Source organism: Salvelinus sp. IW2-2015, linkage group LG32 (genome assembly GCF_002910315.2).
Source record: "Salvelinus sp. IW2-2015 linkage group LG32, ASM291031v2, whole genome shotgun sequence".
NCBI lineage: Eukaryota > Metazoa > Chordata > Actinopteri > Salmoniformes > Salmonidae > Salvelinus > Salvelinus sp. IW2-2015.
The window spans coordinates 17,223,976-17,238,717 of NC_036871.1; the positions used below are offsets into that span (position 1 = coordinate 17,223,976).

Sequence of the window (14,742 nt, forward strand, 5' to 3'; positions counted from 1 at the left end):
AAAAAAAATTGTCATGGCTTTAGAAGCTTCTGATAGGCTAATTGACATTATTTGAGTCAATTGGGAATTTTCCAAGCTGTTTAAAGGCACAGTCAACTTAGTGTATGTAAACCTCTGACCTGCTGGAATTGTGATACTGTGAAATAATCTGTCTGTAAACAATTGTTGGAAACATTACTTGTGTCATGCACAAAGTAGATGTCCTAACCCGACTTGCCAAAACTATAGTTTGTTAACAAGAAATTTGTGGAGTGGTTGAAAAACACATTTTAATGACTCCAACCTAAGTGTATGTAAACTTCTGACTTCAACTGTATATATACACCTACATGTACATAGTATTACCTCACTTATCTCAACTAACCTGTACCCCCGCTCATTAACTAGGTACCGGTACCCATTGTATTTAGCCTTGTTTTGTGTTACTATTTTTCCTTTAGTTCATTTAGCAAATTTTTCATACTTTTTAAAACTCTGCGTTAGGGGCTCGTAAGTAAGCGTGTCACAGTAAGGTCTACCCTTGTTGTATTCGGTGCGTGTGAAAAATACTTTCATTTGAACTCCAGCTGTACCTGCACCTCTTATCTGAAGTCAGTCAGCTTGCCTTTGTAGATTTCTGCTCTGATTTACAGACAAACCTTAGATGCTCAAGGCTTTGAGTCTGTGTGTAAGTGCCTCCTGAGTTCCCATTCACTAACTATAATGAGTTAGACAGATTTGGTATCCACTGACCAGTAAGATCTCAGCCCTTTTCGTTGATAGCTGAGCCTTGGGACATGAACCTTAAAGATCCACACTGGATCTGCGCCCCAAATGGCTCCTTATTCCCTGTATAGTGGACTACTTTTGACTTGGGCCCAAAGGGCTCTGGTCAAAAGTAGTGCACTGAATAGGGTGCCATTTGGGGGACACCATGAGGGACCTGGTTTATTGTACAGTAAGCATTTGTACTGTCCGCCTGCAGTATGTAGTGTAGCCTGTCTCTAGCCTGTCTGTAAAGTGGGCCCTGGCTGTGATGACCATATAAGCCTGGGTTGGCCGGGGAGCAACAGGGAAGGGGCCGTTAGTGAGGCTCAGGCAGCAGGCATCGCCTAAAAAGGAAACGGTGCTGATTTGATTGTTTCCCCCATTACATCCAGCAGAGATAAACATTGTGATGCAGAGGAAGGGAGAGGGAGGAAAATTCTCCGGGGGGGGGGGGGGCTGGGTGAAGGCGAGAGTGAGTGAGTTTTACCCGTCATGTCAGTCCAGTCTCTACTTTCAGACGACCCTGGGCAGCTATGGTAGCGTTTCGTAAACATTCCTGGGAGAGGACTAGGATCGAGCATGCCATTCCTCCCATTTCTACTCCTCCTCCTCCGGCTGCTCCTCCTCATCTCCTCCTCCTCCTGTCCCTCTACCCTTCCTCCACCACCACCTCCTCCTTTCCCTTCCTATTCTATGGTCAAAGACTCTTATTGTTTTCTACACTGTTGTGTGGTTCTCCTTTCTCTTTCACATGCTGGCACAAAGCCTCCTCCAGCAGCAGCACAGACAACTGAGTTCCTGGGGACAATCTATGAAAAGGAAAACTGAGCTTACATGTGGAGAACCTGGGCGAGGAAAGCAGAGTGATAATGGGTGTGTCTGTCTAGCGGTATGGGTTACAACCTTTGTCAGCACTAAAAAGCAGGTAGGACTTCTTTGTCCAACTCACCATTTTCCTGTGCAGTAATCGTTTCATGTGTTGGTGCCAAAACTAGCACTGTGAGTATGGTGGCTACTGGGCTACACCCTGCAATTGACTGTGAGGATGCTAGCCTACTTGGACTGTATGCTCGCGCTCTTGTATGGCCTCTTTGGTGCACAGTGTTTTAGAAACTAAAGGARATTCTGAAAGGGAAGTAGTCTCTCTGAAAGGAAATATAAGGACTGAGCATTGGATGGATGGAGTCTAGTACAGTATGTATCTTMAATTATTCATAGCACGAAGCAGCTTACTGAGTAGATATAGAAAGCATCAGGCATAAATCACTGTACTATACAGAATAGTGTAGAGGACTGCATGCATATTTTAGTGTTAAGCTCTGTTGCACTTCAACTTGGTGCTAATTATTTCCACAAGTGTTCTTTCCAGAAGTAAGACGTGATTAAAACCATCTGCATAAAGGGTTTATACAGTAATTATCTAGGGTTGCCTTTGATGAGTCAATACATTAAGAAGGAATACCAGAGTGCTCAAAGCTCTTCAAATGTCTTTAACTGTAAGGGAGCATTCCAAAAGGCATCATACTCCCTTTATCGTGCCCTACTTCTGGCCAGAACCTTATATAGGGAATAGGGTACAATTTGGGACACTACCTATATGTTAAGTCACCATCTATGGCATTGTCTTTCTGTCAACATTCTGACTTTCTTTGGACAAGGGACAGGGGACCGCTTTGTGGTGTGTGTGTTCAACTCTGTCAAGTCACCATCTATGTGGCATTGTCGTCTTTCAGTCAACAAGGGACCTCTTTATTATGTGGCTTGTGATCAGTGGCTAGGTCTAAGTTAAGAGTGGCTGCTGTCAGCCCCGTCTGTGGAAACCTACCTCTTGTTTCTGTCTCGCAGATGGGTTTTCATAAACAGCTGTAGCAGCAGCACCGTGGGAGGGAAGTCATGAGTCACCCTCAATATTTTTAAAGAGCCTCGTCGTTCGTTGTCTCCTCTCCTGCTCTGGAGGACACGACTGAGGCTGTTGCCCAAATGGCACTCTATTCCCTATGGGCCCTGGTCAAATGTAGTGCACTACGAAGGGACTAGTGTGCCATTAGAGAGGCAGCTTGAGGATGAGCTCTCTCACTGGGTCTTAAACAGAACTTCGCCCCAAAGCTGGCTGGGTAAATGTGCTAAAGCCATCAAACAGGTTGCATACCATACAGTCAGACAGACGCCAGCATCATCTCCGCTCTCTGTCTCACTCTTTCTGTCTCTCTCTCTGTGTCTGTCTGTTCTCCTGGGTTACTGCTCGATGCAGCACGACCTCATCAGGAAATCTCTAATCCAGAGCTAGAGAAGTTGACTCACAAATTAATTTCAGTTTGGCTTGGATCGTTTCCCCGAATATCAGTGCATCGTGCCAAGAAGATGCTTGGTGTGTGTGTGTAAAGCTTCACAGTGGGTCGTGCTGTAACCTATGTTTATGCAGGGTAGGTTACTCAGTCACAGTATCTTTGGCGTGCCATGCATTGGTGCAGACTTCACGTGTGTGTCCATCCGCTCTGTATGCCTGAGACAAGGTCAGGCCTCCTTCCAGACAGCCTTCTGTTCAACCAGACTGGGCTGGTATAGAGACTATGGTAGTTTGGTTAAATATTCATATGTTTACCATTCCCTGCTGCGCTGCTGCGTCCACAGTCTCACTGGGGTGGGAGCGCTCCTACTGGAGATGCTAATTAGTACCATGTGCCCTGCCTCCCCCTCTGCTTCCTCACACCGCTGACTCCCTCCCCCATCGGCCTTAAAACCCCCTCTGCCTCCCCCTCTGCCCTCTGTTTCGAAATATAGAATATATGACGAACGTTTAAGCGATTCCAAAAGCCTGATCAACACTACATGGCTAAAAGTATGTGTACACCCCTTCAAATGAGTGGATTTGGCTATTTCAGCCACATTGTTCATTGGGAGCTTCATGAAATGGGTTTCCTTGGCCGAGCAGCCGCACACAAGCATAAGATCACCATGCGCAATGCCAAGTGTCGGCTGGAGTGGTGTAAAGCTTGCCGCCATTGGACTTTTGAGCAGTGGACATGTGTTTTCTAGAGTGATGAATCACGCTTCACCATCTGGCAGTCCGACAGATGAATCTGGGTTTGGTGGATGCCAGGAGAACGCTACTTGCCTGAATGCATAGTGTCAACTGTAAAGTTTGGTGGAGGAGGAATATTGGTCTGGGGCTGTTTTTAATGGTTCGTGCTAGGCCCCTTAGTTCCAGTGAAGGGAAATATTAACGCTACAGCATACAATGACATTCTAGATGATTCTGTGCTTCCAACTTTGTGGCAACAGTTTGGGGAAGGCCCTTTCCTGTTTCAGCATGACAATGCCCCCTTGCACAAAGTGAGGTCCATACAGAAATGGTTTGTTGAGATCGGTGTGGAAGAACTTGACTGGCCTGCACAGAGCCCTGACTTCAACCCCATCGAACACTTTTTCGGATTAATTGGAACGCCCATTGCGAGCCAGGCCTAATCGCCCAACATCAGTGACCAACCTCACTACTCTTGTGGCTGAATGGAAGCAAGTCCCCACATCAATGTTCCAACATCTAGTGGAAAGCCTTCCCAGAAGGGTGSAGGCTGTTATAGCAGCAAAGGGGAGGACCAACTCCATATTAATTCTCATGATTTTGGAATGAGATGTTCGACAAGCACATACTTTTGTCCATGTAGTGTATTATTGAGTTATTGACGGTTCTGTTATTTTTATGTATTGCTGTTTTCTTGAACAGACCTGGGTATTACTGCGCTTTAATGGACAGTACTGCTTTTACTATGAGTTTAAAGTTGCCTTTATACACCTCCATGTAAGCCTTCCAGTTGAAATTGTATGCTCTGCATCTTCARTGCCTGAAATGTTAGAATGTTCGTCTTGTCCAGCCACATGCTGTCATGAATGTTGTGTCCATCAGTGTCATCAATGCACTACTGTCGTTGGTTGATGAGCTAAATGACCAGGTTGCCTTCCTCATCTCACTGCCAGCCTGTTGCTTGCTCATTCCTTATCCACTCCGGTCATTGAGTTCAATCAAAGTGAATTTGCCTGCCAACACACACACACACCCGCCCACAAGTGTGCATGCAGACACACAGTCACACCCATAGTCACTCACATCTGCTTCCCCTGCTCTGAGAGCTACAGACAGCTAATATGTCTGTGGTTAGAGAAGCCAGATCTTGTGACTAGTGTCGCCCTCTCCCCTTCTCCCTCTTTCCCCCAGCCTCTCCTTATTACCTGTGAGGCCACCAGGCCTTGGTGAGTAATACACACTGGCAGCTGGGACTCTGTCGTATTTATTACTGACACTTACTACAGTCACTGCAATCATCTACTCCAGCTAGGCTACTTCCCAATCCATACTTCTCTCCTTCCTTGTTCCTCCCTCCCTTGTCCTCTCTGTCTTTTCCTGTTTGTCCAACCTAGCGCCAAACACCCATCTTCAGCATAAAAAAGGACAAAGCGTAGCAGCGACTAACCAAACAGTTTAACCTGCTGATGCCATGGATAGTGTGGTCTGGTATCAGTGATACTGTAGCAGCATGCAGATCTCTGAATAGGCCTAAGCTTCTATTATTCTATATCCTTCCGTTTCACTAACGGTAGTTTTCCTCTCCTCCTTTGGCAGGTGACATCACACAGAAAGGCTATGAAAAGAAGAGGTCCAAATTAATTGGGGCCTTCCTCCCTCAGGCACCAGGTAAAGGTAAATACCCCTCCAATCATAACAATGTCTGTCTCAACTAATCTGGAAATAGTGATATGGATTCTGGAGTAGAGTTCTGGAATAATATGGATTCTGGAGTAGAGGTCTTTGTTTTAGACTGTATACCTCAAACCCAAAGCTTGTTTAACACAATAGTCATTTCAGATTCTCTGCCCTCCCAAATCACTGGGTGTATATAGGTTCAAGACTAGTGGGGGAAATGACTGGTTAATTCTTATTAGTCTATATATACAATGGCATAACTTGCTTATGTAGACCTAACTAATATAGACCTAACTAGACCCAGTCTAGCTAATGTTCTCACTATTAGGTCTTGAAAGCTATAGAATGACAGAGGAACACTAGATTTGACATTCCCTCACTTTTCAATTTGTTTTATTCATTCATTTTACATTTCATTAGCACAAAATTAGGCAAAACGTTACTGTATGACTGTGTGGGTTGCAGTTCCAATTAGCTATAACCCTCTGTCATGTCTGTAATGTTCTACAACAGGGGTATCAAAGTTCTGATATCCAAGTAGCAATTTTAGAAAATAAATCCAGTCAGGAGGAATGCTCATTGTTGACACAGAAGACACCAATGACAAAGCACTTTTGTGCTTACATAGGACTGTATAACAATGGCCTCCACTGCATTTGCTGTGTTTTTATTTTATTTTATTTTACCTTTATTTAACTAGGCAAGTCAGTTAAGAACAAATTCTTATTTTCAATGACGGCCTAGGAACAGTGGGTTAACTGCCTTGTTCAGGGGCAGAACGACAGATTTGTACCTTGTCAGCTCGGGGATTCGATCTTGCAACCTTTCGGTTACAAGTCCAATGCTCTAACCACTAGGCTACCTGCCGTGGTTGTTTCCCCAACATCTAATATTTTCAAGTGAGAGTGAGGATCTGTGTCCAAAATGGTACCGTATTCCCTATATAGTGCACTACAAACGTCGTAGGGTTCCAGTCTGCGCTACATTCCATCAGACGGCTTGTCACCGAAGGCCCCAGGACACATGTTTGACACCCCTGTTCTACCAAGACATTGACTAATGAAACATTTACTAAATGCCATTGGAGGCAATCTGAATTGCTTWTTTTTTTTTATTCCCTGACTAGTGCTATAAAAGCAGTACAATAGTAAGTACAGTATTCCTTTACTGAGGGGGTTTATGTGTGTGAACATGGTAGTAGGCCTAGGAGGGTGGCAGCAGGGTTCTGCAGAGGTTTAAAAGTAAATGAATAGGGTTAGGGTTGGGAGCCATCCGGTCCACATCACCCAGTGTGTCCCAAATGGCACCCACAGAATTGAGACGGGAAGCCTGCCAGGAAAAACACCCTCGTTCGGAAGTTAGTGTGAACACACAGGAAACATTTATTTAAAAAGGTTATTCTTCATGCGACAGTATGGGCAGATGCTACTGTTGGCAGACAGACACACTAATAGGTATTTGTCCTAAATGGCACCCTATTCCCTACATAGTGCACTACTTTTGACCAGAGCCTTATGGGAATATGGTGCCATTTCAGTGATACACCCAATCATGGAGGGAGAGGCTGACCAATTTGTCTCAAATACATATTTTAACATGGGATGCACTGAATCCAGGCAAATCTAGGCCACTTGGCATGAACCATAAGCAGGTATGGCAGCAGACAGCCTAGATGAGTGTAATTTTATATCATGCCATATGGTGTCTACAGTGCCAAGGAGCCTTGAGATATGAGAAAGCCCCTTGTTATTCTCTGTGATACAACAGTGTTGTAGTACCCGCAAAACACCAGTCTCAACGTCAGTGAAGAGGCAACTCAGGGATGCTGGCCTTCTAGGCAGAGTTGCAAAGAAAAAGCCATATCTCAGACTGGCTAATAAAAATAAAAGATTAAGATGGGCAAAAGAACAGACACTGGACAAAGGAACTCTGCCTAGAAGGCCAGCATCCCAGAGTCGCCGCTTCACTGTTGACGTTGACTGGTGTTTTGCGGGTACTATTTAATGAAGCTGCCAGTTGAGGACTTGTGAGGCGTCTGTCTCTCAATCTAGACACTAATGTACTTGTCCTCTTGTTCAGTTGTGCACTGGGGCCTCCCACTCTTTCTATTCTGGTTAGAGCAAGTTTGCGCTGTTCTGTGAAGGGAGTAGTACACAGCGTTGTACGAGACCTTCAGTTTYTTGGCAATTTCTCGCATGGAATAGCCTTCATTTCTCAGAAGAATAGRCTGGCGAGTTTCAAAAGAAGAAAGTTCTTTGTTTTTGGCCATTTTGAGTCTGTATTCAAACCCAAATGCTGATGCTCCAGATACTCAACTAATTATAAGGGCACAGGGCAAGACCCAGATGCAGATGGTTCGAGTCTCTGATATTTATTATAATCCAAGGGGCAGGCAAGAGAATGGTTGTGGACAGGCAAAAGATCATAAACAAGGTCAGAGTCCAGGAGGTACAGAGTGGCAGCATGGTCAGGCAGGTGGGTTCAGGGTCAAAACCGGGAGGACTAGCAAAAGAGATGAAAGAGCACAGAAAAACACGCTGGTTGACAAGATGAACTGGCAACAGACAAACGGAACAAATACCCAGGGACTAACGGGGAAAACGGGTRACACCTGGAGGTGGGTGGAGACAAAGACAGGTGAAACAGATCAGGGTGTGACAGTACCCTCCCCCCTATGGGCGCCACCTGGCATCCTACCTGGCTGCATACCTGGCTGACTGGGGTGCCAGCGGTGATGAGGGCCGGGTCCAGGATGTCTTTAGCGGGAACTCAGCACCTCTCCTCTGGGCCATAACCCTCCCATTCAACCAGGTACTGGAAACCCCTGCCCCATGGTCGAACCCTCAGGAGGCGTCTCACCGTGTACGCTGGCTGACCGTCGACGACACGGGGGGAGGGATGGGCCTAGAAACAGAAGACAAAGGACTGAGACAAGGGCTTAATCTTGGAAACATGAAAAGTAGGGTGAACACGGAGGGTATGGGGTATCAGCAGTGGGACTAAGGACTCTAGAAATGGGTAAAGGACCACTGAAAGGGGGGAAAGTTTGTGGAATTCCACCCGGAGGGGCAGGTCCTKTGTGGACAACCATACCCTCTGCCCGACCTGCTAGCGGGGAGCCAGAGTCCGGTGGCGGTCCGCTTGTCGACGATACCTGGAGGTGGTCTTGAGAAGAGCCGCCCGAGCTCTTTTCCAAGTACGCCGACAGTKGGGGACGAACATCTGGGCATGTTTACCTCAACTTCTTGCTCCGAGAAGAGCGAAGGCTGATTCCCCCTTCGAACGCTCCAATGGGGTGAGTCCAGTAGCCGAGCAGGGAAGAGTGTTCCTGGCATATTCTACCCAGGCCAGTTGCTGGCTCCAGGTGATGGGTTTACTAGCAACGAGACACCGAAGTGTCGTCTCCATGTCTTGATTGGGGATGGGGATGAAACCCTGAGGACAGACTGCCCGACGACCCAATAAGGATGCAGAACGCCTACCAGAATCGGGATTGGAACTGAGGACCCCGATCCGAGACCATGTCGACCGGGAGTCCATGGATTCGGAAGACGTGCTGCACCATGAGCTGGTCCGTCTCCTTGGCTGAAGGTAACTTAGAGGGATGAAATGGGCGGTTTTGGAAAACCTCCCCGCCACCGTCAAAATGGTGGTGTTACCATCTGACGGGGGAAGTGACAAAATCCAGGGAAATATGGGACCATGGGTGATGAGGGACAGTGAGTGGCTGAAGGAGGCCAGACGGAGCTTTCCGGAGTCTTGCTTTGAGCGCACACCATGCATGCGGCGACAAAGGCCGAGACATCAGGAGCCATGGTGGGCCACCAAAAGCATTGTCGGAGGAAAGCCAGGGTACGAAGTGCCCCAGGATGACAGGTAAGCCAGGAGGAGTGAGCCCATTCCAGGACCTGAGCCCGGGCCGAATCAGGAAAGAGCATCCTGTTAGCCAGGGTCCGGCTGGGAACGTTGTGTCTTGCGGACCAGAGCCTCAATACCCCAAACAACCGAAGCCGCCGAACATGGCGCTGAAGGACCTGTCGAACGTGTTCCTGGGCAGAACGAGAGAGAACCAGGATGTCGTCGAGGTAGACAAAAACAAAACGATTCAACATGTTCCGGAGCACATCGTTGACCACGGCCTGGAAGACAACGGCCGCGTTGAGTCCAAACAGCATGACCAGGTACCCAGTGTCCACTGGCAGTGTTGAAAGGCGTCTTCCACTCGTCTCCTTCGTATCTGCACAAGGTGGTAGGCATTCCGAAGGTCCAGTTTGGAAAAGATGGTAGCACCCTGGAGAGGTTCAAAAGCCAATGAGGAGTGGTAGAGGGTACCAATTTTTGATCATAATGTCATTGAGGCCCCGGTAATCAATGCATAGACGCAGGGTCTTGTCATTCTACCCCACAAAGAATCCTGCGCCAGCAGGAGAGGCGGAAGGACRACCGCTCCCAACAGCCAGAGAGTCCTCTGTACTCCTCCATGGCCTTGGTCTCAGGACCAGACAGGGTATATAGCCAGCCTCGAGGCGGTGTGGTTCCCGGGAGGAGGTCAATAGCACAATTGTAAGGACGATGTGGAGCAAGGGAGGTAGCACGAGCCTTGCTGAAAACCTCCAAGAGGTCATCGTACTCTGCGGGAACGGCAGAGATCTGAGGCCGTACTCAACCCTGGAGGCAGACGTTCCGGGGAAGGCTGCGCCGCCTTCAGGCAATATGAATGGCAGAACGGGCTCTGAACCCGTGGTCCAGTCAATACCGGGGTTGTGCTTCTTGGAGCCAAGAAAATAGGGATGTGGGGAGACTCAGGAGAAGCTGTATTGACTCACTGTGGTTTCCAGATACCCGCATATTAATGGACTGTGCTGTGTGTGACTCTTCCAATGGAGTGGCTGTCCAGTGCCCTGGCATCCATAGGAACAGAGGAGATGAGTAGGGATACTTAGTTCTGATACCAGGGTAGCATCCATGAAACGCATCTGCCCCAGAGTCAATGAGCACCCGGAGAGACTTAGACTGGTCTACCCACAGCAATAAAAATTATTTKGGGTAATGGGAGTTAAAGGGTTCCCAGTCAGGCTCACCAGTGTAGCCTGCGTGAACGTTCCCTAGGCGATAATCTAGCTCTTCCCAGTTTCCGGTGTGTCCGACTCACCCGTCGTCAATGATTCTCGAGGGAGCTCAGGTGGCCTCGGATCCTCTTGGGAAAAACAGCCTTTGGGGACTTCCGGATTCCTTCGGAGGTGAGCGAGCTGCAGCGGATGCACGAGTGTGACCTAGGCCAGACCTCTCACTCCTGTAGACGTCCATCAATCCTAATGGTGAGGGCGATGAGCGTCGCGGTCCACCGGTAACTCCTGAGCAGCTAGCTCATCTTTTATCACCATCACAACAAATAGCGGACTGTTGCTCCCAAACTGCCGTAGCCCAGGAGAGCGCCCTTCCCGACATTAGCGTAATAATATACACCATCTTTGACCGGTCAGAAGATGGCTGCAGCTCAAATGAGGGAGCACTGTGAAAGAAAGAACCCTGGCAGGATCCCCAGAATATCGCTCCGGAGGTGGTAAGTGGGGTTCTTGGGGAGCCGGGGTAGGCTGTACAAACCCACCACTAATAGTAAAAGGTTACTGGGTGGTCTGAGGTGGCAGGCTGCCTATGAGCTAACTCACTGATTTGCTCCATAATAGCGTTGAGCCCTTGGTTGTGGCGTTCCGTCAGGGAACGAAGCCCTTTCAAAAGGTTCAGCAGTAGCTCCTCATGCCTCCCAATGGTGGCTCCCTGCAGGGAGACAGCGTGGCGGAGCTGGTCCAAGTCTGCTGGGTCTGTCATGGCCAGTTTGTACTATAAGGGCACAGGGTGAGACCCAGATGCAGACACGGGAGGCAGATGGTTCGAGTCTCTGATATTTATTATAATCCAAAGGGCAGGCAAGAGAATGGTCGTGGACAGGCAAAAGATCATAAACAAGGTCAGAGTCCAGGAGGTACAGAGTGGCAGGCAGGCTCGAGGTCAGACAGGCGGGTTCAGAGTCGAGGGTCAACCGGGAGGACTAGCAAAAGAGATGAGAAAAAGCAGGAGCACGGAAAAACACGCTGGTTGACAAGACGAACTGGCAACAGACAAACAGGGAACACCGGAATAAATACCCAGGGACTAATGTGGAAAACGGGTGACACCTGGAGGTGGGTGGAGACAATCACAAAGACTGGTGAAACAGATCAGGGCGTGACACTAGTCTAAAGAAGGCCAGTTTTCAGCTGTGCTAACATAATTGCAAAAGGGTTTTCTAATGATCAATTAGCCTTTTTAAAATTATAAACTTGGATTAGCTAACACAACGTGMCATTGGAACACAGGAGTGATGGTTGCTGATAATGGGCCTCTGTACGCCTATGTAGATATTTCATAAATCTGCCGTTTCCATCTACAATAGTCATTTACAACATTAACAATGTCTACATTGTATTTTTGATCAGTTTATTTTAATGGACCAAAAATGTGCTTTTCTTTTAAAAACAAAGACATTTCTAAGTGACCCCAACCTTTTGAACGGTGGTGTAAATCGAACACACAGGGAATTTACTGAATGGTTGCCTCCCAAATGGCACAATATCCCTGGTCAAAAAGTAGTGCGCTTAGTAGGGAATAAGGTGGCATGTGGTACGCAAGCTATGTCTGAAACTAGCCAAGTGTGTAAAAAAAACTGTGTCCACTCATTGTGCTTGTAAAGAGACATGCATAATGAACATGAGGTCCTCCTTTACACACAACCTCCTGTAGCTCATCACATTATGGCCCTCGGAACACAAGACCTGCCCAGTTAAATGTTGTATTATAGTGCTGTAAATTCTCTCAGACAAAATGGAGCCATTCCATTCCCCACAAACCTACTGCTGTTGGTGGATGTCAATGTTCTAATCTGCGTCCCAAATGGCCCTATAGGCTCTAGTCAAAAGTACATACTGTAGGGAAGGGTGCCACTTGAGAGACAGGCAGATCTGTCCATTACACAATTGTGAGATGGTCTGAAAGCCTGCTCTGTAGCACTATATAGCATTGCTCTGTGTGAGCCTACCTCCCAGCCTCTCTCCCAGCCCTATTCACCCTCTACGGGGCGGCTGCTGAAAACCAATCGTATTACAGAAATATAATGGGCCGTTAAAATGTCATGGCCGGGGCGAGACAGTGCCAGACACGTAAAGTGCCTTAGATTATTATTATTATTATTATTATTATTATAAGGGTAATATATTCAAGCACCATCACAGTGCTTAATTTGACAGTGGGTGTACCGTCAGTCTGAAATGGCTCCCAGATGAAACACTCCTTCACCACCCTCTTACCAACTGTTACTCGGGAATCTAATAACCACTAGTACACTCTGCTGGCTACCACTGCATAACCATTAGAAAGGTCAGTTGAGTGTCATGCGGATGCATGGCTTGTGACTAGGGTTGCAAAATTCCGGTAGCTTTCCCAAAATTCCCAAGTTCTCTAGACATCCTGGTTGGAAGATGCACAGAATCAAAAGGGAATAAAYGGGTAATCCTTAATGCTCCAACCAGGATTTTCTGGAAAACCTGGACTTTTTGGGAAAGTTTAGCAATCCTAGTTGGTCCTCACATGGGGCCTGGCATTCTCATCACACTTGTCTCAAGTCAATAAAAGGCTGAGAGTAGCCAGTTACACCAGTAGTGTGATGGTTGTTTCCTCTGAGTCTCTAGCCCAGTGAACCACAGTGAGTCTGAAGTCTGAGCACATACATAAAACAGATACTGTACTGGTCTCAAGTGAATCTAACATTGATTTTGGAAGTGGAGGTCCAGGACAAACATACTTACTSTAAGTGGTTGTAAAATAATACATTCATCAGGGGATTCCCCACAACTAGGTTACAGTATCAGAGCGAGTTATTCCACGAAATGCATGCCTTTTTGATATTTTAAGTATAAATTGTGCACATATTCCATTTTAAAAGCCTTATAAATTAAGTGCATTTTAATATAGACCACATGGAAAATTCAATAAATCTGATAATAATAAAAAAAATATATGTTTTTAAAGACTTGCTAATGTGCCACATTGTGCCAGCATTTTGACATGTGCATCCTCTTACTTCAAGGAAGATTTGAACCCATTTAATTAAAACGTTTATCCAAGTTTTCACCGTCATTGTAAAGCTCTAGTTGTTATTTTGTTGCTTTAAACAGTCATTTCTGAAGATTTTCTAAAATGTGGTCAGTTATTAATTTTAAGGTCAAAGAACCCTGTCACACATTTTAAGGTCAACCCTGTTACGGGAAGTGAACTAGCATTTTAATATGGTAAAACTATTTATTTGCAACAATTGTTTTCAAAAGAAACATTGAACATCTAATAATAAATCCTATTGTAAAAGCAGGTAAGCTGGCTCTACTCTTTTCGGTCATTTTCTGGTGTTTTGTGGAAAACTAAGCGAGTCGAGTGTAACCTGTTACCCATAGACAGGCTAGAAATGTTTTAATAATTTAAATGTTTTGGTGAAGCTAGCATTCAATTTTCCCTCCCTGTTGGACACGACAAGCTTCCTTCCCACTGTCACAAGTGTATTTATGGCTGATTTGGCACTTAATCACCCCTTACATTTGTGGGAATTGGCCTATACGGATAGGGCTAAATKTAAATGTTTCTTACAGAAGAAATATGAAAAGCATATGCATAACCATGGTAGCAATTAAAAGGGAACAGTTTGGAGATTATGGGAACATTTGTGGACTAAAGGTGAGGACAAAACAGTTCACCTGACACAAGACTGAAATATCACGCTGTTGATTTTGTGCATTTTTACTGTACTTTTCACCACATATGTTAACGAAATATGAAAATATTCTGGATAAATTCAGTAGCATCAGAATATTCTAAAGCCATGTCAAAGTAGAGTTTTCAACCATATACACTATATATACAAAAGTATGTGGACACCCCTTGAAATTAGTGGATKYGGCTATTTCAGCCACAYCCGTTGCTGACWGGTGTATAAAATCGAGCACACAGCCATGCAATTTCCATAGACAAACAATGTCAGTCGAATGGATTTACTTAGGAGCTCAGTGACTGTCCGTGGCACCGTCATAGGATGCCGCCTTTCCAACAAGTCAGTTCATCAAATGTCTGCCCTCCTAGAGCTGCCCCGGTTAACTGTAAGTGCTSTTATTGTGAAGTGGAAACGTCTAGGAGCAATAACTGCTCACACAAGCTCACAGAACGGGACCGCCGAGTGTTGAAGCACAATTTTTACACGCAATGCATGTCCTCAG

General features: G+C 46.3%; 1 protein-coding gene across 3 annotated transcripts in view; it reads left to right on the forward strand.

Moving 5' to 3' along the window:
• The window catches only part of LOC111956486 (disco-interacting protein 2 homolog C-like), a 244,206-nt gene that overhangs the window by 139,128 nt on the left and 90,336 nt on the right, over positions 1 to 14,742 (forward strand). For 2 of the 3 annotated variants that reach the window (XM_070436526.1, XM_023976935.2), the window contains exon 2: positions 5,366 to 5,437. In XM_070436526.1, the coding sequence (XP_070292627.1) occupies positions 5,366 to 5,437 (72 nt within the window). Of the gene's footprint in view, positions 1 to 5,365; positions 5,444 to 14,742 lie in introns of all 3 variants that reach the window. The other variant, XM_023976930.2, reaches the window with a different exon arrangement.